The sequence below is a fragment of the Rhinoraja longicauda genome, chromosome 19, assembly GCF_053455715.1.
Source record: "Rhinoraja longicauda isolate Sanriku21f chromosome 19, sRhiLon1.1, whole genome shotgun sequence".
Classification (NCBI taxonomy): Eukaryota; Metazoa; Chordata; class Chondrichthyes; order Rajiformes; family Arhynchobatidae; genus Rhinoraja; species Rhinoraja longicauda.
Window position 1 is genome coordinate 11,442,276 of NC_135971.1, and position 25,319 is coordinate 11,467,594.

At 47.9% G+C, this 25,319-nt stretch overlaps 1 protein-coding gene across 1 annotated transcript; it reads left to right on the plus strand.

Annotated features, from left to right (window-relative positions):
* The first annotated feature begins 267 nt into the window (after positions 1-267).
* Positions 268-24,174, plus strand: LOC144603130 (zinc-binding protein A33-like). The gene is made up of 6 exons (XM_078416279.1): positions 268-678; positions 769-864; positions 20,801-21,034; positions 21,666-21,688; positions 21,776-21,894; positions 22,682-24,174. Exons 1-6 carry the CDS (start codon positions 268-270, stop codon positions 23,212-23,214), a joined length of 1,416 nt encoding a protein of 471 aa, XP_078272405.1. The 3' UTR covers positions 23,215-24,174.
* Positions 24,175-25,319: the final 1,145 nt, after the last annotated feature.

The window sequence follows — 25,319 nt, forward strand, 5'->3', positions numbered from 1 at the left end:
CGGGTTCCACTGCCCAACAGGTGCAACGCCTCCTCAGTTACACCTCCTAGCGCTGGCTTCTGTCCTGCCTTACACAATCCCAGGGCAATCTCTCCGCTTTCGTCTATATTCAGGCCGGTTTAATGTCTAAGTGACCCCTCCCTCGAGTGATTAGTTGGAAGGGGCCAGGACACCTTCACACTGAACACTTGCAGCCAAATAAGGTCATTGCCGGAGACGGCAGCGCGCGCAGTGGAAAACACTGAACCAGGAAGAGGCGGAGTTACAATGGCTGCGAAAGACCAGGTGGAGAGTTGGACCGAGGAGGCAGTTTGTCCCATCTGCATGGATTTCTTCACCGATCCGGTGGCACTGGAGTGTGGCCACTACTTCTGCCGCCCCTGTATCACACAGAGATGGGACAGGGAGGAGAGAAACTCCTGCCCTGAATGTAGAGAGGTGTTTACAGACCGCACCCTCAAAGTAAATCGGGCCTTGGCGAGACTGGCTGAGAAAGCTCGAAAACTGAGCCTGAATCGGACTGAGAAGGAAAGTAAACTTCACTGCGAGAAACATCAGGAAGAACTGAAGCTGTTTTGTGAGACTGATAAGAAACTGATCTGTGTGATCTGTCGAGATACGATGGAACACAAGTCTCACAGCTTCTTACCGATAGAGGAAGTTGTTGAAATCTACAAGGTAAAAGCAAACCGATTTTGATCGCATCATTGTGTGATCTCTTCTTTATTGGCTAACAAATTTCTTCTCTGATCTCACACCCAATGCCAGAATCAGGTGAAATCTTCCTTCGAATCTCTGACAAAAAAGAAATCAGAGATACAGCAAATGGAGCAGCAACAGCAAGAGAAGATTTCTGGAGTTCTGGTGAGGTTTTCCAATTTCGATTACCAGATCTTGTGCAGTTTTCGTCAACGTGGTGTGTGCGTCACGTGAGGGCACCTCTCTACAGCTCAGGAGTCGAGGGTTGGGGCTATGGAGAGACACTGGGTGGGAAGGCATGGAGTGGATGTGGAAAGGATGCGCTCTTTCATAAAGGAGGTGAGGAGGAACTTCTTTAGTCAGACAATGTAGACAATAGACAATAGGTGCAGGAGGAGGCCATTCGGCCCCTTCGAGCCAGCACCACCATTCAATTGATCATGGCTTATCATTCTCAATCACTACCCCGTTCCTGCCTTCTCCCCATACCCCCTGACTCTGCTATCCTTAAGAGCTCTAGCTAGCTCTCTCTTGAATGCATTCAGAGAATTGGCCTCCACTGCCTTCTGAGAGTTCTTTTTGGAGGCAGGAAACATGTTCCCAATGTTGGGGGATTCCAGAACAAAGGGCCACAGTTTAAGAATAAGGGGTAGGCCATTTAGAACTGAGATGAGGGAAAAAAAATTCAGTCGAGAGTTGTGAATCTGTGGAATTCTCTGCCTCAGAAGGCAGTGGAGGCCAATTCTCTGAATGCATTCAAGAGAGAGCTAGATAGAGCTCTTAAGGATAGCAGAGTCAGGGGGTATGGGGAGAAGGCAGGAACGGGGTACTGATTGAGAATGATCAGCCATGATCACATTGAATGGTGGTTCTGGCTCGAACGGGCCGAATGGCCTCCTCCTGCACCTATTGTCTATTGACTTGTTTCCGCACAGTCACCTATGTGACTCTACGACTTGCTGGTGTCTCCTTCTTCTGGTGACATGGTTCTAGTCTGATCTCGGTGCTGTCCGTGTTATTCACGCATTCTCCCTGTGACAGCGAGGGATTCATATCACATCCCAAAGTCAGGTGGGTTAGATGATCAGATGGCAACTGCATGTTATGCTCGTGAATGTGGGCGGTGGGCGAATGAGTGGGAATGAAAGGGCAGGCGAAATGGAATAAGCATTAAGACAAGCTTTTGAATTGCCAAGATAATTAAACACACGGATTAAACCCAAGTGAATGGGACTATCGTAGATGTCTACAAAGGGCAGCATGGACATGGTGGGCCAAATGGATTATTATTGTGCTCCATGCCACAAGGGTGATTGGCCAACTACCCCCTCCCATATCGTTAGGAAACGCGATAGAGTAATATTACATATTGATCTTCACCTTCCCTTTTACAGGAACAGTCACACGATCTTCAGTCACAGATGACATCCCATTTTGCTGACCTGCACCAGATTCTCACTGAGAAAGAGTGGCGCGTGCTGGCGGATATCCGGGAAGAAGAGGAGAAGATTCGACACCCAATGGAGAAAAGTCTTCAAGAGATTCAAGCGAATTTAAATTCCATTCAAAAAGAACTCTCAACGTTGCAGAAACAGATGGATCAAAAAGACAACGGTATATTTCTGAAGGTGAGGGGTTACCCTGCTGTTAGGCGCAGTGAAACTGCACAGTCACAACATGGTGGGTGACATTTCTGAAATTAATGCATCATTCACCAGTAATTCAGAGCTGGGTCAATGTTCCGTATGTTCCAGCGCCGTGCTGCTGTTCTTCCCAAACGAAAGGACCTCCTGATTAAACTGTGGGATCTCAACACGGCCTGCAAACTACTTGAGAAAGAGTCGCTGTGACCTTGTCACTGAGTTAGTGAACGTGTAATATTTCCCCGAAAATAAGGAAAATCTGCAGAAATCTGCAGGGGAAAGTCTTTTGTATGGTCAGCATTAGAAGGAAAGGAGTTTGTGGCGTTGGGGCATCCCCGTGAAGGCAGTCTAATGATTTTAGCCTGGGATACACATTGGAATCATACCTCCTCAACATCACTTAATTGGACCTGTCCTATCCCTAGTTATCCTTCTGCTCTGAAAGGGGAATGTTCTCACCCGGTTATTCTTTGGCTGGTAATATACTTGTAGAATCTTGTCGAGGGGGTTGTCACAATTATTCAATTCACATCGAGAGCACCTTGCAGAGATTTCATTACCTGAACCATGAAATGATGTTACAGCAATGGAGGCAACACAAAGGTGAATCATCGGGATCATTGCAGGATGATGGGCTTGTCTCATCAGCTGTCCTTATCGAGGTTGGATCGATATTCCTTGCAGTTTAAAAGAATGACGAGTCGTTTTACCATTGTCTCCAAGGTCCACGACTGGACAGAGGGCAGTGAATCTCTGGAATTCTCTAACCCAGAGACATTTGGGGATTTAAACTGTTGGCAGTATTTGAACCAGAAGGAGAGACATTTTTTTTTGTTGAAACATCCAGGAATTGAACATGAGGCGAATGGGGAAAAAGGGGGAGTTCTGTCCTGGGCAACATTATCCATGGCCACATTGTGGGGGTTAGCATTGAAATCTAGAATGTGGCACACACATCATCATTTGTCATCTGTTATCCATGAATTGGACCTGAAGGGAATGGGGCAAACAGGGGGAAATCTCTTGTGCTTATCCAGCTTCCCCTTCAATGTATCTCCAGTAATGGCTTCGGCCACTTTTGTGCGATTGAGTTCCACGTTCCCTTTGCTGCATTACTAATGGGATTTATTAAAGGCCATCCAATATTTTGTCTTTGAATTGTAGTCTCCCTAAAAGTAGGAATACTATTATTCGCCCCACCCATTTAAATCCACAGATAATCTTAAATCATTCCACCCCTTCATTCCCTGCCATCTTTTTCAGATAACACCCCACCATCTTCTCATTCTTCCCCGTAACATGCCCCCTCTCAATGATGGCATAATTTTCATGTGCGTTCCGTGTGTTCTTTGTCCCTACGGAAATACTGTATCCTCTTTATGTGTGGCTGCCGCAATAAGAGTTGGTAAATACGAATCTTGTGGCAATTTGCTTGCCATTTCGGTTGTTGGGATGCAGATATTCTGGCCCAGTTATTCAGATTTGTGTTTTGTTTCTTTCAGGAGGCAGCTGGTCAGAAAAGGAGGTAGGATACACTCTTGATTGAAACGGTGCATGTTTTCGTAGAACAGCTCTGAAATTGTTGAAGCTCAGATTCTAACCAGCTGTTAAATATTTGCAGGGTTCGTGATGAAATTCATACATTGTCAGTGACAGGTGGTGCCTTGCCGATTGAAAAGATTCATCACCACTTTGTTTTGAACACGTTGTGGAGAGAAACCTGTGTCATTCAACGAGGTAAAACTTGTTCAGTTTCCATTCTTCTTATTGATTACACCACAAATGTAAGCATTACGCAGTAATTGTACCCGCCTCCGCCTCTGGCATCTCGTTCTATCTCTCGACCATTCACCGTCTGAAAACATTGACCTTCACTGCCTTTCCCAATTTTACCATCTCACCTTAAACTGATGCCCTCAATCTTTAGACTTCAGAAATATTCTGTCTTCCATTCTTCAGCCCATTAGACCCGCTAATTAAGATCACTCTTCATCTCAGATAACCTTCTTCTCTGTCCATGACGCCATCAATGTTAGTGTCCTCCACAAAACTACTAACCATGCCACCCACATACTCATACAAAGCGCCCATATAAATAATGACCAACAATGGAGAGGGCATCGAGCTCTATGGCACACCTTTTGTGAGAGACTCCAGTGTGCATCCCTCCACCAACCCGCTGTCTTCTGACTTCAGGCCACGGCTGTGCTCCATTGTGTAACTCGCCCTGTATTTGATCAGATCCAAACATCCAGACCGCGTACCACGCAGAGGGTTGAAGTTGTTTCTCCAGCATAGCAGTAAATATCTGGAATTGTGTGACCTGATTAATGGCGACAGGCCAGATTTTTGGATATATGCGAAGGGAAAATAGTTGGATATTGGAACAATCATTAAACTGCGGGTTATGGTGAAGTCACACTGAAGAGGAATTGGAGCCAGCTTAGATCAGCCATGATCACATTGAACAGAGGATGTGCCTGAGAGGCGGCGCCTACTCCCGTATCTACTTTCTTCCTGTCTTATGTTTTTTTCTACTTAAACAAAGATAAGCTTTGCACAGAGGGAATGCAGCAACGATAGACAATACTTGTTTCTGTGATGATATGTGTTGTGCGGGTGAGATTGAGTAGACTCGGCCTGTGCACGTTGTATTTGAGGAGATCTGACTGTTCAGTGGGCTGGGTGTAGGGAGGATGTCCCCCCTGTCTGAGGGGTCTGAAGCCAGCAGCCACCCTCTCAGAATGTGGGCTGGACCATTTAGGACAGAGATAAGGAGTCATTGCTGCACGCAAATCTGGGGAACCTTAGGAATTCCCTACACTAGTCGCTGTGAAGACTCAGCCTTTCAGTACTCTTGGAGCCAGAGAGCCATGGTTGTACATTACAGGGTCAGGCCCTTCAGCCCATCGTGTCCATCTCCATCTTTTTTTCCGGGCCAAACAAATCCCATTTGCTCACATTAGAACTGTGTTATTTGACACCTCGATTGCTAAATCGCAATGCCTCTGAAATGTCCTGATGACATTTGATTCCACCACCTCCTCGGGCAAAATATTCCAGGTATTAACAAGTCTTTGTGTGAAGAAAATTGCGTCCTCCAGTATTGATATCCCTGCATGAAAGTTTCGGTGATCTAGCCTATATCCTGCTACAGACTTTGACAAACTTCCTTGCTGTCCACGACAATACCCGTTCTCCACAAACTTAGTAATCACACCTTCTACCTCGAACCACCAAACCAATTATGGGTCAATTTTACCAAATCGTCTTGATCCCACCTGAATCCCACCTTGATCCCTCAGTCTGAAGAAGGGTCTCGACCCGAAACGTCACCCATTCCTTCTCTCCCGAGATGCTGCCTGACCTGCTGAGTTACTCCAGCATTTTGTGAATAAATACCTTCGATTTGTACCAGCATTTGCAGTTATTTTCTTATACTATATATTGATCCCACCTGCCTTCGCTTTCTGGACCGGACTTACATGCGGAACATTGTCAAGTCCCTCAGTGAAGTTCATATATTGGTTCACAATGAGATCAGAGTGTTCTTAGTTGCACAGACGCATCAAATCCACCCTCCAATAAATAAAGCAAGTAACCAGTAGCAGATTGCCTCGCCGTCCAGTCCACTCCCGTTCAGTGTGATCACGGCAACTCTACCCCACATCTCTACCTCCTATTAAACCACCTCCAATTACCCCTCACACCAGTCTCATCATCTTCCAATCTGCCTCTCCCTCGCCATCTACCGGCAAGATATTTGAATGCCCGCCTTATTTCTCCATCCCCACCCACAATTTCTCGTTCATTCTCACTTTCAGCATTCGTTTTCCCCGTCCGCATGCACCACCCCCTCCCGTTCCCGATAACCCGCGGGATTTCCCCTCTCCAGCCCGGTTAAAAACGTCGGTAAAGATGTCTGTTGTCCACCCGATGTGGTTGTGGGTGAAACCCCGGGCAGGGTTTCAGTTGTCCGCCCGCCTGTGCCCGAGGCCGAGCGGCCTCTCCCCCGGTCCCGGGGCCGCGCTGCCCGAGTCTCCCCCCGACCCCCGGGGACTCTCTGATTCTCTGCTTCTCCCCCCAGTCTCCGTCACCCTGGATGTGGAAACAGCGCATCCGGAGCTCGAGGTGTCTGAGGATCGGAAGAGGGTGAGATGGACCCGGACCCGGAGGAGATGTCTCCCTGACACGGGGAAGAGGTTTACAGGCAGTGCGTGTGTGCTGGGATCGGAGGGATTCACATCGGGGAGACATTACTGGGAGGTGGAGGTGGCGGGGAGTGAGGGCTGGGGTCTGGGAGTCGCCGCAGAGTCTGTGGAGAGGAAGAGACCGGTCACACTGACCCCGGAGACTGGAGTCTGGAGCATCTGGCGGTGGCGTGACAGGTTTGTTGCAGCCACCTCCCCTCCATCCCGTCTCCCCGCCCGCCCCATCCCCGGGAGGGTGGGAGTTTATCTCAGTTACGAGTCTGGGACAGTTTCATTTTACGACGCGGACACCAAGTCCCATCTCCACACCTTCACTGGGAATAAATTCACGGAGAAACTTTATCCTTTCTTCGAGACTTGGGATGAAGACCACTGGCTGACAATGTGCTCCGGTTCTGCTCCGGGTGTGTAAAAGGGTCGGGTCCCGGGACCGGCGTCAGGAGCGGGGCTCAGGGGCTGTGGGGCAGAAACCCGGTCGGCGCTGAACGGCTCCCATTTAATCCCCAAATTCCGCGTCGTAAAAACCCCAGCGGAAATAAAACCAGGGGGAATGTAAATGTGGGAAGAGAGAAATAAACAGCAAGTGGAATCAGAGCTGTCGATCCGTTCATTTTAACGCGTTAAACGCGTCCGGCAACGGAACAGAAATTACTTTTGTGAAAATATTTTTTTAATGTAATGGGATTGGACCCTTCTCGTCAAAAGTCTTTACGGTATTATTAACTCCGTTCAATGACTAGTTCAATGTAATAGATACATTTCATGTTACTTCAGTGATTTGGAAAATGTACACAACCATTGACACTCACGACAAGCTAATTGAAAGATCGCGTTTATTTGAATGATGTGCATTGTTGCTTCTAATACTGTCATTGAAATAAACTCAAAATTACTTGAACTGTGCAGCTTGCTTTTGAATTCTTTTGAAATCTACTGAACGGGGAGACAGCAGTTCTGTTTGCTTTAGTTTAGATTGGACATACAGCGCGGAAACAGGCCCCTCGGCCCACCGAGTCCGCACCGACCAGCGATCCCCGCACATTAACACTACCCTACACACACTAGGGACAGTTTGCACTTATACCAAGCCAATTGACCTACAAATCTATACCTCTTTGGAGTGTGAGAGGAAACCACAGAACACGCAACTCACGGGGAGAACGTACAAACTCTGTACAGACAGCACCCGTAGTCCTGATGGAACCCAGATCTCTGGCGCTGTGAGGCAGCAACTCTACCGGTACCACCCCTTAATCTTTTGAACTGTGTTTTTGAGTTGTCCTTTCTACAAATTGGCGACTGCATGTCCTGCACCTTCAACAGTGGCAGGTTTTCAGTGACAGGGAGGTGGTGGTTGAGGGGGACCCGTGAACCACTTGCTCTGTGGTTGACCGCAGGGGAACCACCTCTGTTGGCGCCGTAGGTGCATTTGTCCCATTTGTTTAAAATGGTCGTCATGATGGAGACCCTCGGGTCCTCTGGCCGGCGCCCCTCTTCCCAGACGAAAGCAGACATCGATGGTGAAATCCACCAGCTCCTACTGCGCGTCTGCACAACGTTTGGCCGTCTGAGGAGAAGAGTGTTTGATGAGCGGATCTCCAAAGCTCCACAAATCTCGGTGAACGCTGCCCTGGGGATGAGAAGCACAGGTTAGGACCCCCGACTGGAGAATCTGGTCTATTTCCCGTCACCAAACACAAGGAATTAATCGGGAGGCTTCGGGAAGGTTTAGGAGATATTTGCTGGAAAGGTTTTGGAGATGATGGGGTTCAGGTTCAGGATAAGACCGGAGAAGAGTGTTTGCTTCTCCGGGGAACATAGATAGGGGCTGTCGGGAGATTTGACAGAGGGGTCCAATTTCGGATCCGGAGCAATGGGGGCCAATAATCTTCCCATCTGTGGCGGTCGGTGGGAGGAGCAAAGACCACACCGATTTCAACAGAGACGCAACCAGGTGGCGAGTAAAGTTGGGCCGAAGGGCCTGTTTCCACGCTGCATCACTCCATGACTCTGGGACTCCAACAAGGGGAATATGATGGAAAATGACCTGCACTGACGTTGGAAATTCAACAAATTCAATCCCAGGCTTTCGATGCGGAATGTTCACCGCCACCCACTGTCACTCGTGAGCGGACAAACCTAAATACTCTGGCATAAAGGTTAATGGATCCTATAACACAATTTATCAAGCGATGCGCTGCGTCTCCAAATATAGATTAACCTGAAGACTGGCGCACGAGAGACAGGTGCACTATTGTGGATTAAAATAAGTCTGGAGAGAGGTCTCCGTCCATCCTGATCCCGGGCTGGGAACGGAGATGCGGGCGGCGGGTTCCACTGCCCAACGCCTTCTCAGTTACACCCGAGGCCTCGTTAGCACCGGGCCCCGACCATTTATCATCGAGTCCAACTGCACGGACGAAGGTCTTTCGGCCCAACTTGCTCGTGTCGTCCAATATGCCCCATCTACACTCGTCCCAGCAGCTCGCGTCTGGCCCATTTCGCTCTAAACCTTTCCCATCCCTGTACCTGCTCAAATGCCTTTTAAACATGGTTGTGATGGCAGTTTCTATACCATCTCGAAATCCCACTTCGATAGCCATTACTTCTCGGGGATGAAATGTAGTTTTAGCTTACGCACACGTCGCACCCTGATATGACAAAACTAATCTGCCAAACTTATTTTCTTCATTAATTGGTTATATTAAAGTAGCACAAATCATAGAGTAATTCATCAGTTTCCGTACTTTATCAACTGTTTCTTCTTCAAACAATATCTAGAAATTCTTGCAGTTATTACCGTGTGGTTCTTACAAATATAGATGATTCAGGCGTATGGTACGAGCGCGTGGTAAAGAACTGTATGCTCACCATCCTCCGAGTCTAAACTGATCCACAGCCTCTGTCGACACACTAGCCTCCTCCCATCTAGACACTCCTAATTACGCATTAAGTCACACCCACAAGCAGGCAAAAAGTACCATCGTGTGCCTTGCCGAAGCATATCATTCTGGATCTTGTTCTGATTCAAGCCTTTAAGCGCTTCTCTCAAATCCCTTTCCGCTCCAACAAAATTTGTACCATTATCAGATCTTATTGAAGGAACCTGACCTCGTAGACAAATAAATCTTCGCAATGCGTGAATACAGGAATCTATGTCCAGTGTACATGCCATCTCAAGATGCACCGCTATACCTGCCATGCAAGTGAAGATCACACCATTCCTTTTCACCAGACATCGTCCTCTCTTAACCTCAACAGGATCGAAATAATCAACTCCTACCTCTGTAAATGGAGGATTATCAGGTCGAATCCTTTCCAGAGGCAAGTCTGCCATCTTTTGTTCACAAAATCTTCCTCGCTGACGCTGGCACGCAACACAATTCTTTATAACCTTTCTTGCAGCGGAGTTACCTTTGACAATCCAATATTTCCTACGAAGTCTCGACAACATGTGATTTCTTCCTCCATGTCCGATCTGTTCATGAATATGCCGTAACAGTAATGTTGAAATAAAAAAGTCATTTGAGAGAATAATAGGATGCTTAGCTTCTTCAGGCATCGATAGTTTACTTAGGCGACCCCCTACTCTCAGAAGTCCTTTATCCAGCATCGGGTCAAGCCTGTATAAATGACTACTTATTTTAGCACCATGCTCACCAGCTTGTAATGCTGATAGCTCATCCTTATATTATTGTCTTTGACAAAAAGAAATAATAGCATTTTCTGCATTGAAAAGATCATCTGAACATAAGCACTGTCCCCGGTATGATACCTTAAAAACTTGCATCTCTTTGTCCACCTTGACTTTCAACTTGTCAGGATCCGTCTCCAAACTACTCATAGCAGTCCGAATCTCCTTTCTCTTATGAGACCACTGCAAAAGCATCGTTCTTAATTTAAGAAACCAAGCCACCACAGTCGTCATTCTATTCCATGATGAAAAGTAAGTAATTAGATAGTTTGTGGAATCTAGCGGATCCTTACTAATGACATTCACTACAATGTCTTGTTTGACCTCTGGATCATTGGTAAGGATTTCAGTTTCCAGCTTAAACTTTGGCCATTCACTGTCTGGTCTACAGAGAAACTCTGGCCCGCTGATCCATCTCTTATTACTTAAGAAGCGGTCCGCTGTTAGTCCTCTAGACGCCTCATCCGCAGGATTCTCCTTGGTATTAATATACTTCCACTGTGATACCTTAGTAGCATCCCTTATTAAAGAGACCCTGTTTGCTACAAAGGTTAGGAAACGTTTGTTTTCATTATTAATGTACTTAAGCACTGTCATGCTATCAGTCCAAAAAGTAGACTACACCAGCTCAAGCTGCAGCTCCTTATGCAGCAATATGTCAATTCTAACGGCTGACTGCAGCTGCAAGCTCCATCCTGGGAATCGTCATTTGCTTCAATGGTGCCACGATGGCCTTTCCCATTAAGAACGTAGTATGTACTTCACTGTCATCATTTTCCAATCTCAAATACGAAACAGTACCATAACCACTTTCACTTGTGTCAGAAAAGTGATGCAGCTGTGCAAATCTGATTCGACCAAAGTTTGTAGGCTTCATACACCGGTCCACTCTGAACTCCGAGACCTTGTTGAGATCTTGTAACCACTCTGTCCATCGCTGAGAGACGATTTGCGTTATACTCTCATCCCATCCAAGTTTCTTCTCACAGAGATCCTGCAAAATTAACTTGGCTGGTAGTGTAAATGGTGCAAGAAATCCCAAAGGGTCGTAAACAGAACCAATCACAGACAGGATGCCCCGTCTTGTACATGGTCGATCCTGAATCGAGATTCTGAACTTGAACACATCTGTTTCAATGCACCAGTGCAATCCCAGTGCTCTTTCCATGGGCAGATCGTCCTTATCCAAGTCCAACTCCCGAGTCTCCTTAGCTCTGTCCTCCAGTGGAATAGTTTCCAGCACAGCACGGCTGTTGCTGATCCATTTCGTTAGCCTGAACCCTCCCTTATTGCAAAGGGAAGTCAAGTGTTTGACCATTTGAATCGCTTCTTCTTCCGTCGTCATAGATTTTAAACAATCGGCCACATAGAAATTGCTCTTTAATGTGTTTGTCACCTCTTCTGAAAAGTAAGCTTTATTATCCTCAGCGGTTTTCCTCAATGCGAAGTTTGCACAACTCGGCGATGACACTGCTCCGAAGAGATGTACCTTCATCCTATATTCAACGAGATCTTGTTGTGCATTACCGTCCGGCCACCATAGGAATCGCAAGTAGTCAACGTGTTTTTCCGAGACCTTGACCTGATAAAACATTGCGTTGATATCTGCCATCAAGGCTACCAGCTCTTGTCTGAATTTGATAAGAACTCCGATGAGTGAGTTCGTTAAGTCTGGACCCTGTAACAGCTGACAGTTGTGATTTACCCTTGAAAACCGCAGCACATTCGAAGACCACTCTTAATGTTCCCTTCTTTGAATGATACACCCCATGATGTGGGATATACCAAAGTTCTCCATCACTTCTATTCAGCTGGTCTTCCGGCACTCTTTCTGCATAACCATTATTAATCATTTCTGAGAGGAAAGATGTATATTCATCATGAAATTGAGTATTCTTACCAAACTTGCGTTTCAGATTCTGAATACGTTGTTCTGCAATGCATCGGTTATTCGGCAGACTAAGACCTTCTTGTTTAAAGGGTAGATCCAGGCAATAGAGACCTTCTATCATCTTTACTGAGCGACCCAAAATTTCCAAGAATTTCACTTCTTCTCTGGACATTTCTTCTGATTCCTTGCCGGCTCTTTCATTGAAGTCGTGATTATATTGCTTAGTCAACAACTCCTCTAGGTTTACGATAGATATCCGGTTGACAGCAGCAGCAGTATAATTATTCCCTTTTCTGCCTTTATTATTCTTTCTCGGGGAGCCACTGATAACCCATCCGAGAATGGTTTTCACAGCAAACGGACCATCTTCTTGACTGGTAATAACCCTTCTAGGTTCTAATGCTTTAGACGCATTCGTTCCGATAAGTAGGTCAATACGAGTTTATTTTGAGTAATTTTACATCCTTCAAGTAAGGCCACTTTTCCAAGTCCTCTTGCTTAGGTATGTTCGAATGAGAGACGGGTATAGTCTCTTGTGTAAACACATCAGATATCTGTATAAAGTTGTCTTCCTCCAGACTAGCTATCTCCATGCTTGTGGTATGATAACTATCGTGGTATTTCGAGCCATTTATGGTGTTCAAGAGAAGCTTAACCTTTTCTCCTGTAATATCCAGTTTCCTCATCAAGCTTTCTGTGCATAAGGTAGCGGAACTTCCACTGTCCAAAAAGGCATATGTTTGCAACACTGTATTCCCATCACTGCTTCTTACCTGTACTGGCAGGATGGCGAAAGTACAGGCTTCAACCCCACCCCAATATGTGCAGTTAACTGAGGGGGGGCAACAAAGTCACTCGTGGCCGGCTTCTCCGTTTGTTCCAGTTGCTCCGGCATCGCGTCCGTATTCCTCTGTTGGATGTGAAGCAATTCAGGATGATCTTGTTTACATATGTTACAAATGATCTTATTCCTGCAGTCCTTGACCATGTGTCCTTTCTTCAGACATCCATAGCAGATTCCTTTCTCCTTCAAGAAGTCAATCTTTTTTTTATAATCCCGTTTCTTGAATTTCCGACACCATCTTAATAGTATGGCCAACTTCATTACAGGAAATGCAAAACACCTTGTGGTTTAACAGTAGATACCTCTTCTTTCACTCCGCCCTTCTTTTCTACATGTATTACGGTGGCAGCAAAACTGCTTTCCTTAGGTCCTAGTCTTCCACTGCTCTTAGTAAATGTAGAGCCTTTAACAGTTGCTGATTTAGGATCTTGAATATTCCCATAGCGTAGGTTTGACATTAACTTTGTACTTCTCTTTCCATGAAATTCACCAGGTCAGGAAGCATGGCCTCTCTATCGTCAACCTCCTGTATCAGGCCTTCTTTGTCTCTCCATTTCTCTCTGAGCCCATAGGGCAGTTTCAGGACGATAGCCTTCATATTACTAACAACGTTCATCTCTTCCATGTGGCTGCCATTTCTCATGGAATCACAACAACCACTGAGAAACATTGCAAACTCATGCAACGCCTTCACATCCTCCGCCTGAATAACTGGCCAAGCAAAGGCCTTTTTCATGTATGCGTTAGGAATCTTCTGTTGTCACCAAAATGCTCTCCAAGCAATCTTCTTGCCTTTCGATAGCCCGCATCCGCAGGCAAATATCAGCAACTCTTAACAAGCTGCTTCGCGTATCCACTCGTGTTTTGCTCCAGAAATCGCAGACGATCTCTGAAACTCGTGGTTTTCATTTCCACTCCTTCTTCGAACGCCGCTATGAAAGCCTCATATTGTAAGGGATCACCATCATAATGAGGAATTTCCATTGGGGGTAAGGTAGCAGAAAGATTTTGTTGGACCATGAGCTCGCTGAGTCTCGTTTGGTTCCTTACTAATTCGTAGAACTCATTTTGAGGTCCCTGGCTTGGTTCAGGGCGATCCTGGTAAACTCTGCCATGAGCCCCATAGTCAGTTGTCTGTCTCTGTCTGGGTGTTGGTAGCTGACGAGCGGGCCTCTGAAAAGAGTATTGGGTTGGCTCATCCCGAGCCGTAACAGGCATCCCAAAGGTAGGTTGCTTCGGTCTAGCACCCGGTTGCTTTGTTAAAGTTTCGTCGACCATCCACTTACTCAGTGCCAGTTCAGCGTCACGAGACCAGGCTGGCCCTGGCTGTGGGTTGGCCTCAGCATTTGGTTCCTACTTAGTAGCTCTTTCTTGGATTAAGGAACCCTTCTTCTGGGAAACTCTCGAGCTGGCCTTAGACCTTCGGCCCTCCAGTACGTCCCTCCTTGCCTCTGCAGCTGCCGGCTTTGTGGCTATTTCCAGCCGTTCCTTCTCTCTCTTCAGCTGTTCTACTTGTCTTTTCAGTTGCACTTCTTGTCTCACAGCCTCTCTCTTCAGCTGTTCTTCTTGTCTCTCTCTTCAGCTGTTCTTCTTGTCTCTCATAGCTGATCCTCGTAGCTGAACTGGCTACAGAACTGGATTTATGTCTAGATCTTCGCGTTGAGACGTTTGAGACACTATCCTGAGGTGTAATCTCTTCTTCCACCTCTACACCTTGTCGCAGCGCACCTTCCACTGTAGGGTGCGATGTTTGAGCCATGGCTTCAGGCATCCATTTATCCACGTCAGCCACGAAACCGTCAAAAATCTTTTTCCTCTCTTGGAACCACTGAGTGTGCCATTCGAGTTGTCCTTCTGGTAATTGCAAACACAATATCGAGTGTTGTTTTTCTCCAATCTCTTGGTGAAGGTTAAGCAGGTAATCCATATTAGATCGTACAGTGTTCGCATTCCCATCTGACTCCATCAGTTCCTTCTGACATTCAATCGATTTGATGACCTTCCTCCACAGCTTTTCTCTCTCCTTCTGGCATTTTTCCAGATCGGCCGCCAGTCCTTTTTCCGAAAGTTAAATGTCTCTTTTTTCATATCTTCTTGCCTTTTGCTCCACATTTCCCTCTTCGTACTTACCTGATGGAAGAACCATGATAATTGGTGCTTATCACAATGTTCCAGCAACACCAGAAGAATTCAAAACAGAATGAGCCTTTTTTCAAAACACATCATTAATTTCAAGGCTGAAAGTCTTCGGCAAGCACCTATGGTAAACAATCGCTGGCTGAGCACTTTATCTTTCAGAAGTTCATAACATCATTCATTTCAAGGTCATGCTCAGCAAGTTGGGCTTCCTTATCCCGTCGTAGCAAAACAAGCTTCTTGTATCAAAATAGTACTTCTACAGAAATTTCCCACAGGCTTTAAAATTTTTTTTTCAACTTCTTAACTTCAAATTACGACTAAACAGTCGTCTACTCACGGTACCCGGTCAATGAAGTCTTCAATCTTCCGAGGATCCAGGGGTAGACCGTGTGAGTTTGCCTTCGACCGGCAGGTTCTTTGTTCCAGGATTTCAGCTCCAATCTCTGGCAGAGATTCAGCGTCTTCTCCAATTCCACTGTAGAATCGGATTTTGTTTGTAGAACAAGTCTTTCTTAAATTCCTTTTACTTTAGTCCATTCAGAGCAAGTTCTTCACTCTAATGTAATCGCAGTTTCTATACCATCTCGTAATCCCACTTCGATAGCCATTACTTCTCGGGGATGAAATGTAGTTATAGCTTACGCACACGTCGCACCCTGATATGACAAAATTAATCTTCCAAACTCCTTTTCTTCATTAATTGGTTTTATTAAAGTACCACAAATCATAGAGTAATTAATCAGTTTCCGTACTTTATCAACTGTTTCTTCTACAAACAATATCTTGAAATTCTTGCAGTTATTACCGTACGGTTCTCACAAATATAGCTGGTACGAGCGTATGGTAAAGAATTGTATGCTTACCATCCTCCGAGTCTAAACTGACCCACAACCTCTGTCGACACACTAGCCTCCTCCCATCTAGACACTCCCAATTACGCATTAAGTCACACCCACAAGCAGGCAAAAGAGACATAAACTAGAAATATTAAAACATAGCCATACCACAATGACAATAACTGAATTAAGCATAAATGGCTCCTACATATTCATTCATTCGTTCATTCATTTATTCATTCATTCATTCATTCATTCATTCACTAACACGCTGACAACAACATGGTGATATTGGTCTAGTTTGGTTTATGATTTCACGTGCACCGAGGTACAGTGAAAAGCTTTGCATATGCGCTGTCCATTCAAATCATACTGTATACGATTACAATCTAGATGTACCAAGTCATACCAGCGGGGAAATTCAAGTTCTGAAAGTGAAATTCTGTAAAGGCTCGTTCTTTTTTACGCACGATTTAATAGACGGGAAGCCAATCGTCCATCAAGCCTGAGGATCACGAGTGGAAACATGAAACATCCATGTCCCTCCACAGATGCTGCCTCACCCGTTGAGTCGACCGGATTTATTTATGTTTTGAGATTCCAGCAACTCCTGGCTCTTGTGAATCAACTCTCTGCTGCTATCCGAGTTATACTATCCGAGCAGATTTGTGTTGATGTGTTAGAAAGACCTGCAGATGCTAGTTGAAATCGAAGGTAGACACAAAATACAGGAGTAACTCAGCGGGACAGGCAGCATCTCTGGAGAGACGGAATGGGTGACGTTTCGGGTCGAGAAGCACCAAGCACATGTTCTAATAAACACAAACTTCCTATTCGGTTCTTGTGAATCTTACTAGTCGTGCAAATTATCCAAATTCAACCAGAGGGTATTTCATTTATCTATTGCACGAACCTATTAATATGTAATAATGTAAGTGGGTATGACTTTTTAATTATCATTAAAAGACAGGTGGGAGACCAAGTTCCTCGTAGAGGGTGAACAGGGAAGGGGAGAGGGTGTGACCGAGGAGCCCTGGATCCAAAGCCTCTCCCCACCCCCCACTTTCAAATATCCCCTCACCCCCACCGTTCCTTCCCCCCCACCCACACTCTCTCATCCCCCCACCATTACCCCCCTCCCCCACCCCTGCTGTCCACTTCCCCCCAACCTCTTCTCCCCACCCCCACTCTTCCCTCCTCCCCACCCACACTCTCCCCCACCCCGATTCACCACCACCCCCTTTCCCCCACATTCCTCCCCCACCCCCATTCTCTCCTCCCCCAGCACCACTCTCACTCTCCCCCCTCTCTCCTCCACCCCGCCTCCCCGCTCCCTCCTCCCCCCACCGTCACCCCCTCCTACTCCCACCCTCACCTCCACCCACCCGCTCCACCACCATTCTCACTGTCCCCCTTCCCCCCACCCCCACTCTCCCCTCTTCCCCACCCCAAACTCTTCCCTGACCCCCACTGTCCCCCTTCCCCACCACCACTCTCTCTTCCCCCCACCACTAACCCCCCTCCCCCGCTGTCCCCCTCCCCAGTCCAACTCTCCCTCCCACCCGCACTCTCTGCTCCTCCCAACCTCCCCCCCACTCTCCCCTCTTCCATGACCCCCACTGTCCCCCTTCCCCCACCACCACTGTCTCTTCCCCCCACCACCACCCCCCCCTCCCCCCACTGTCCCCCTCCCCAGTCCCACTCTCCCTCCCACCCCACTCTCTGCTCCTCCCTCTCCCCCTCCCCCCATTCTCACCTCCCCAGCCCCACTCTCACTCTCCCCATCCCCCCTCTATCCTCCACCCCTCCTCCCCCACCCCCACTACTCACCTCCCCCACCCTCAGCCCCTCCTCCCACCACCCCTCCCCAACACACACTCGCCCCAGCCCCTTCTCACTGTCCCCCCCCTACCCCCACTGTCCCCTCTTTCCCACCCCTACTGTCCCCTATTCCCCACCCCCACTATCCCCATCCCCATCCCACTCTCTCCCCACTCTCTTCCCACCACCACCACCCCCTTCCCCCTACACCCCCTCTCTCTCCTCCAGACTCCCCCTCCTCCCCCACCCCTCCCTCCTCCCACACCCCCTCCTCCCCTTTCACTCTCACTATCCCCTTCCCACCACCCACCTTCCCCCGTTCCCTCCCCTCCACTCTTCGCTGACCCCCACTTTTCCCCTTCCCTCCCACCCCACGCTCTCTTCCCCCAACCACCCCATACACCCCCACTGCCCCCACCCCAGTCCCACTCTACTTCCCACCCCCACTCTCTGCTCCTCCCACCCTCCCCCCACTCTCCCCTCTTCCCTGATCCCCACTGTTCCCCTTACACCCACCCCCACTCTCTCTTCCCCCAACCACCCCCTCCCCCGCTGTCCCCCTCCCCCACTGTCCCCCTCCCCAGTCCCACTCACCCTCCCCCCACTCTCTCCTCCCCACCCCCACTCTCTCTCAACCCCCCCCTTCCCCACCCCCCCTTTACCCCACTCTTTCCTCCCCCCCCATTCTCTCCTCCCCAGCTCCACTCTCACTCTGCCCCGCCCCCTGTCTCCTCCCCTACCCCCCGCCTCCCCCATTCTCTCCTCCCCCCACGATCAACCCCCTCCTAACCCCTACCCTTCCCTCCGCCCACTCGGCCTCCACGTCCACACCCCTCCGTGGAGCCGTTGGCGGGCAGTGCGGGGAGGAGGAGGAGGGAGCACCGGACTACTCGAGTCGGGCAACGGAGGTGGGACTATTCGAGGCGAGCGGCGGCGGGTCTGGGAGAGTGGGGATTGGAATGGATTCACTTTCCAAAACGTCACCATAGAAACGGCGAAACGTAGAAAATAATTGCACGAGTAGGCCATTCGACCTTTTGACGAATCTCTGACGATGTGAGGCAGCAACTCTATCGCTACCACCCCTTAATCTTTTGAACGTTGTTTTTGAGTTGTCCTTTCTGCAAATTGGCGACTGCATTTCCTACACCTTCAACAGTGGCAGGTTTTCATTGACAGGGAGGTGGTGGTTGAGAGGAACCCGTGAACCACTTGCCCTGCGGTTGACAGCAGGGGAACCCCCCACCCCACCCTTGTTGGCGCCGCAGGTGCAATTGTCCAATTTCTTAAAAGTGGTCGCCATGATTGTGGCCCTCGGGTCCTATGCCCGACGACCCTCTGAGACCGGGTAGAAGTCTCGTTCCATCCTGATCCCGGGCTGTGAACGGAGATGCGGGCGGCGGGTTCCACTGCCCAACACGTGCAACGCCTCCTCAGTTACACCTCCTTAGCGCTGGTCCCTGTCCCTTTCTGTCCTGCCTTACACAATTCCAGGGCAATCTCTCAGCTTTCATCTATATTCAGGCCGGTTTAATGTCCAACTGACCCCTCCCTCGAGTGATTAGTTGGAAGTGGCCAGGATACCTTCACACTGAACATTTGCAGCCAAATAAGGTCATTGCCGGAGACGGCAGCGCGCGCAGTGGAAAACACTGGACCAGGAAGAGGCGGAGTTACAATGGCTGCGAAAGACCAGGTCGAGAGTTTAACCGAGGAGGCAGTTTGTCCCATCTGCATGGATTTCTTCACCGATCCGGTGGCACTGGAGTGTGGCCACTACTTCTGCCGCCCCTGTATCACACAGAGATGGGACAGGGAGGAGAGAAACTCCTGCCCGGAATGTAGAGAGGAGTTTGAAGAACGCACCCTCAGGGTTAGTCGGGCCTTGGCGAGAATCGCTGAGAAAGCTCGGAAACTGAGCCTGAATCGGACAAAGGGAAGTAAACTTCACTGCGAGAAACATCAGGAAGAACTGAAGCTGTTTTGTGAAACGGACAAGAAACTGATCTGTGTGGTTTGTGCAGCTGCGCGGGAACACACGTCTCACAGCTTCATGCTGATAGAAGAAGCTGTTGAAATCTACAAGGTAAAAGCAAACCGATTCTGATCACTTCATTATGTCACGTCTTGTTTATTTTCTGACAATTTTATTCTCTGATTTAAAACCCAACCCTAGGGTCAGGTGAAATCTACCTTCGAATCTCTCAGAAACAAAGAATCAGAGATCGGGCGAACGGAGGAGGAACAGAAAGAGAGCTTTTCTGAAGTTCAGGTTTGTACTGTCGATTTAATGTTCTTGTGTACATTTCATCTTGCGATGTGTGTAATAATTTGGCACCTCTATAGAGCTCAGTAGTCGAGGGCCAAAACTCTTGGGAGAGGTTGAGCAGCCAAGGACGTTACTACCTGGAGTGCAGTAGTCTGAAGAATGGACTGTGGCAGGTGTATAATACCACGAAACGGAATGATACGTTGGATGGTCAGTCTTAGTAGGAGGATCGGGAAAGTGAGGGTGTAGGTTTTAGGTGAGAGGGAAAAGATTTCAAATGAACATGAAGGACAAATTTGGTAGTGTGTACATGGAAAGAGCTGCTAGATGAGGTCGTTGAGTCAGGTACCAAAACAACATTTAAAAGGTATAGTGCAGATGGGGCGTCTTGGTCGGTATGACCCCTTGCTGTATGACTCTGTGAAGTCTGACATTCTAAGTGGTGCTGCTGTCTGATAGTTCTGGTGACCCGGTTCTGTCCAGTGAGGGTTAATGGAGAAATTAAATGGAACATGTTGCAGAGAATTGAATTGGGGAAATGGGAATGATGTGCTTGTACATTACTTTCACAAAATATTCCAGAATTATCATGATGAGCTCTTTAATTGCCAAGGTAATGAAAGCTATGGTTTAAATACATGTAAATGGGATTTGTGTAGATACATATGAAGCCCAGCATGGACATGATGGACCAAATGGCATATTCTGCGCTCAGAATGATATAACATATATATTATCATCTTTCATCTGAAGGAAGAGTCACACAAACTTCAGTCACAGATCACATCCCAGTTTGCTGAACTGCACCAGATTCTCACTGAGAAAGAACAGTGCTTACTGGGAGAGATCCGGGAGGAAGAGAAGACGATTGTAAAAACAATGCAGAAAAATCTTCAAGAGATTCAAGAGAATTTAAAGTCCATTCAGGAGGAACTCTCAAAGTTACAGGAACAGATAGATCACAAGGACGGCGTGATATTTCTGAAGGTGAGGGGTTACACTACAGTTTGGTGAAGTGAAAGTGCACAGGCACAAAATGGTGGGTTAAATTTTCTGAAATAAATGCCGCGTTTACCAGTAATTCAGAACTGGGTCAATGTTCCGTCTGTTCCAACTACTCACCACATCCTACAGCAATGCCCCAAATTCCAGGAATCCTCATGTATTTATCTAACTTCAACTTAAATTTATCTGCAATATTGTCTTCAGGCCGTCCTGTGAGTTCCATGTTCTGTTTACTGCATTTCTTATGGAATTTATCAAAAGGTCATCTTACATTTCAGCTTTGATTTTTGTTCCCCCCACAAGTAGTGATAATATTTCCATCCCCCACCCATTTAAATCCTACGCTGATCCTAAAATATTCCAGCCCATTTTCTCTGACCGGTCTGACTCGTAGGTTGCATGATCGCGCCTATTTTCATCAACATTCCTAATGCTTTGCCCCGTGTTCGATGTCTCTACCAGAATATCCACTTCCTGTCTGTGTGGCACAGGCAAAGCGTTTGGAAATGGGAATTATCAGTGAGTTATTGTGTAGCAATTTGGCGAAATACCCGCTGTCGGGATCATGACGATCCATCTCAGACTATTGACATTTGTGTTTTATTTATTTCAGGAGGTAGCTGGTCGCAAGACATGGTAGGACATGCTTTTAACTGAAACAATGTATATTTTATAAGAACAGCTCAAATGCTCCGTTTATAACCAGCTGTTAAATATTTGCAGGTTCAGTGATGAAGCCAAACCAATGTTGGTGGTCAGAGGCAAGTTGCCAAATGAAAAGTTTGATCACACCTTTTTCTACAACATGGCATTGAGCGAAACATCTGATATCATCAAACGAGGTAAAACTGATACCTCTTAACAACTCTTTGTGTGAAGAAAACTGTGTCCTCCAGAATTTGTATCCCCGCATGAAAATAATGTTTTGATGATCTAGCCTAGATCTTTCTGCAAACTTTGACAGACTTCCTCGCAACCCATAACATTTCCCATTCCCCACAAACGTACTATACACACCTCCTACATTCAGATCCAGGCCACGAAAATATATAATAAACAACAAAGGTTGCAGCAGCGATATGTGATACACACCACCAGTCACAGACCTCCAGGCAGAAAAATCACCCTCCTACCGCTACCTTCCACCTCCAATCACCAAGCCAATTATGGGTCCATTTTACTCTTGTATCCCACCTGCCTTCGCTTTCTGGACCAGCCTTACATGCGGAACATTATCAAGTCCCTCAGTGAAGTTCATATATTGGTTCACAACGAGATCAGAGTGTTCTTGGTTGCACAGACGCATCAAACCCACCCTCCAATAAATAAACCAAGTAACCAGTAGCAGATTGCCTCGCCCGTCCAGTCCACTCCCGTTCAGTGTAATCACGGCAACTCCATCCCACATCACTACCTCCTCTTTAACCACCTCCAATTACCCCTCACACCAGTCTCCTCAAAGGTGCCTGTTCTCCACTCGATGAGGTTGTGGGTGAAACCCCGGGCAGGGTATCCGTTGCCCGCCCGCCTGTGCCTGAGGCCGAGCGGCCTCTCCACCGGTCCCGGGGCCGCGCTGCCCGACTCTCCCCGGACCACCGGGACTCTCTGATTCCCTGCTTCTCCCCCCAGTCTCCGTCACCCTGGATGTGGAAACAGCGCATCCGGAGCTCGAGGTGTCTGAGGATCGGAAGAGGATGAGATGGACCCGGACCCGGAGGAGTCTCCCTGACACCGGGAAGAGGTTTACAGGCAGTGAGTGTGTGCTGGGATCGGAGGGATTCATATCGGGGAGAAATTACTGGGAGGTGGAGATGGCGGGGAGTCCAGGCTGGTGTCTGGGAGTCGCCGCAGAGTCTGTGGAGAGGAAGAGAGAGGACGAGCTGACCCCGGAGACTGGAGTCTGGAGCATCAGTTGGTGGGATGATGAGTTTGAAGCAGATACCGACCCTCCATCCCGTCTCCCCACCCGTCCCATCCCCGGGAGGGTGGGAGTTTATCTCAGTTACGAGTCCGGAACAGTTTCATTTTACGACGCGGACACCAAGTCCCATCTCCACACCTTCACTGGGAATAAATTCACGGAGAAACTTTATCCTTTCTTCTGGTCTTGGGAGGAAGACCACTGGCTGAGAATCTGCTCCGGTTCCGCTCCGGGTGTGTAAAGGGTCGGGTCCCGGGACCGGCGTTAGGAGCGGGGCTCAGGGGCTGTGGGGCAGAAACCCGGAGAACAACAGGTCGGCGCTGAACGGCTCCCATTTAATCCCCAAATTCCACGTCGTAAAAACCCCAGTGAGCGCGGAAATAAAACCAGGGGGAATGTAAATGTGAGAAGAGAGAAATAAACAGCAAGTGGAATCAGAGCTGTCGATCCGTTCATTTCAACACGTTAACCGCGTCACCTCTTGGTCCCGCCACTAGATGGCAGCAACGTCACGCGGTGCGACCACAGACCAGCTGTAACTTTGAGAATTAACTTTGACAATTGCAGAAACAGCGGTAATCTGATTTAATAAGTGACTTTTGTGCCTGTTACCACACCTGCGACCCAAACAACATGCATGGCTTAAAATGTGTAATAAAGGCAGAAATTGCCCCCAAAACTCAGCGGGTCAGGCAGCATCTGCAAGGTGAAACAAACCTTACATTTCAATTGACAATAGGTACAGGAGTAGGCCATTCAGCCCCTCGATCCACCACCGCCATTCAATGTGTTCATGGCTGATCAGTCACAACCAGTACCCCGTTCCTGCCTTCTCCCCATACCCCCTGACTCTGCTATCATTAAGAGCTCTATCTCCCTCTCTCTTGAAAGCATCCAGAGAATTGGCCTCTACTGCTTTCAGAGGCAGAGAAATCCACAGTTTATAACTCTCTGACTGAAATAGTTTTTCCTCGCCTCCGTTCTAAATGTCTCACCCCTTATTCTTAAACTGTGGCCCCTGGTTCTGGACTCCCCCAACATTGGGAACATGTTACCTGCTTCTAACGTGTCCAACCCCTTAATAATCCTACATGTTTCAATAAGATCCCCTCTCATCCTTCTAAATTCCAGTGTATACAAGCGTAGTCGCTCCAGTCTTTCAACATACGACAGTCCCGCCTTTCCGAGAGTTAACCTAGTGAACCGACGCTGCACGCCCTCAAAGGCAAGAATGTCCTTCCTCAAATTTGGAGACCAAAACTGCTCACAGTACTCCAGGTGCGGTCTCACTAGGGTCCTGTACAACTGTAGAAGGACCTCTCGGTGTTGGGTCCCTTACTGTTTGTAATCTACATAAATGATCTGGATGTTAACGTACAGGGCATGATCAGCAAGTTTGCAGATGACACAAAGGTAGGGGGGTGGTGAATAGCGAGGAAGGGATCTGCAAGCTGCAGGAAGATATAGATGAGATGGTCAGATGGGCGGAGCAATGGCAGATGGAATTTAATCCTGAAAAGTGCGAGGTGATGCACTTTGGCAGAAATAACTTGGAGAGGGAGTACACCATGAATGGAAGGACCCTAGGGAAGACAGGGGTACAGAGGGACCTTGGAGTACAGGTACACAAGTCCTTGAAGGCAGCAGGACAGGTGGACAGGGTGGTCAAAAAGGCATATGGATTACTGGCCTTCATTAGCCGGGGCATCGAATATAAAAGTAGGGGGGTAATGATGGAATTGTACAGAACACTGGTGAGGCCACAGCTGGAGTATTGTGTACAGTTCTGGTCACCACATTATAGAAAGGATGTGATAGCTTTGGAGAGGGTGCAGAGGAGATTCACCAGGATGCTGCCAGTGATGAAGGGCCTCGGCTATGAGGAGAGACTGAGCAGACTGGGGTTGTTTTCCCTGGAGCAGAGAAGGCTGAGAGGGGACATGATCGAGGTGTACAAGATCATGAGGGGCATAGATAAGGTAGATGGCGGGGAACTTCTTCCACTGGTGGAAGGTTCAACAACAAGGGGACATAGATACAGGGTAAGGGGAGGGAGGTTTCATATCATCATATATATACAGCCAGAAACAGGCCTTTTCGGCCCACCAAGTCCGTGCCGCCCAGCGATCCCCGTACATTAACACTATCCTACACCCACTAGGGACAATCTTTACATTTACCCAGCCAATTAACCTACATACCTGTACGTCTTTCGAGTGTGGGAGGAAACCGAAGATCTCGGAGAAAACCCACGCAGGTCACGGGGAGAACGTACAAACTCCTTACAGTGCAGCACCCGTAGTCAGGATCGAACCTGAGTCTCCGGCGCTGCATTCGTTGTAAAGC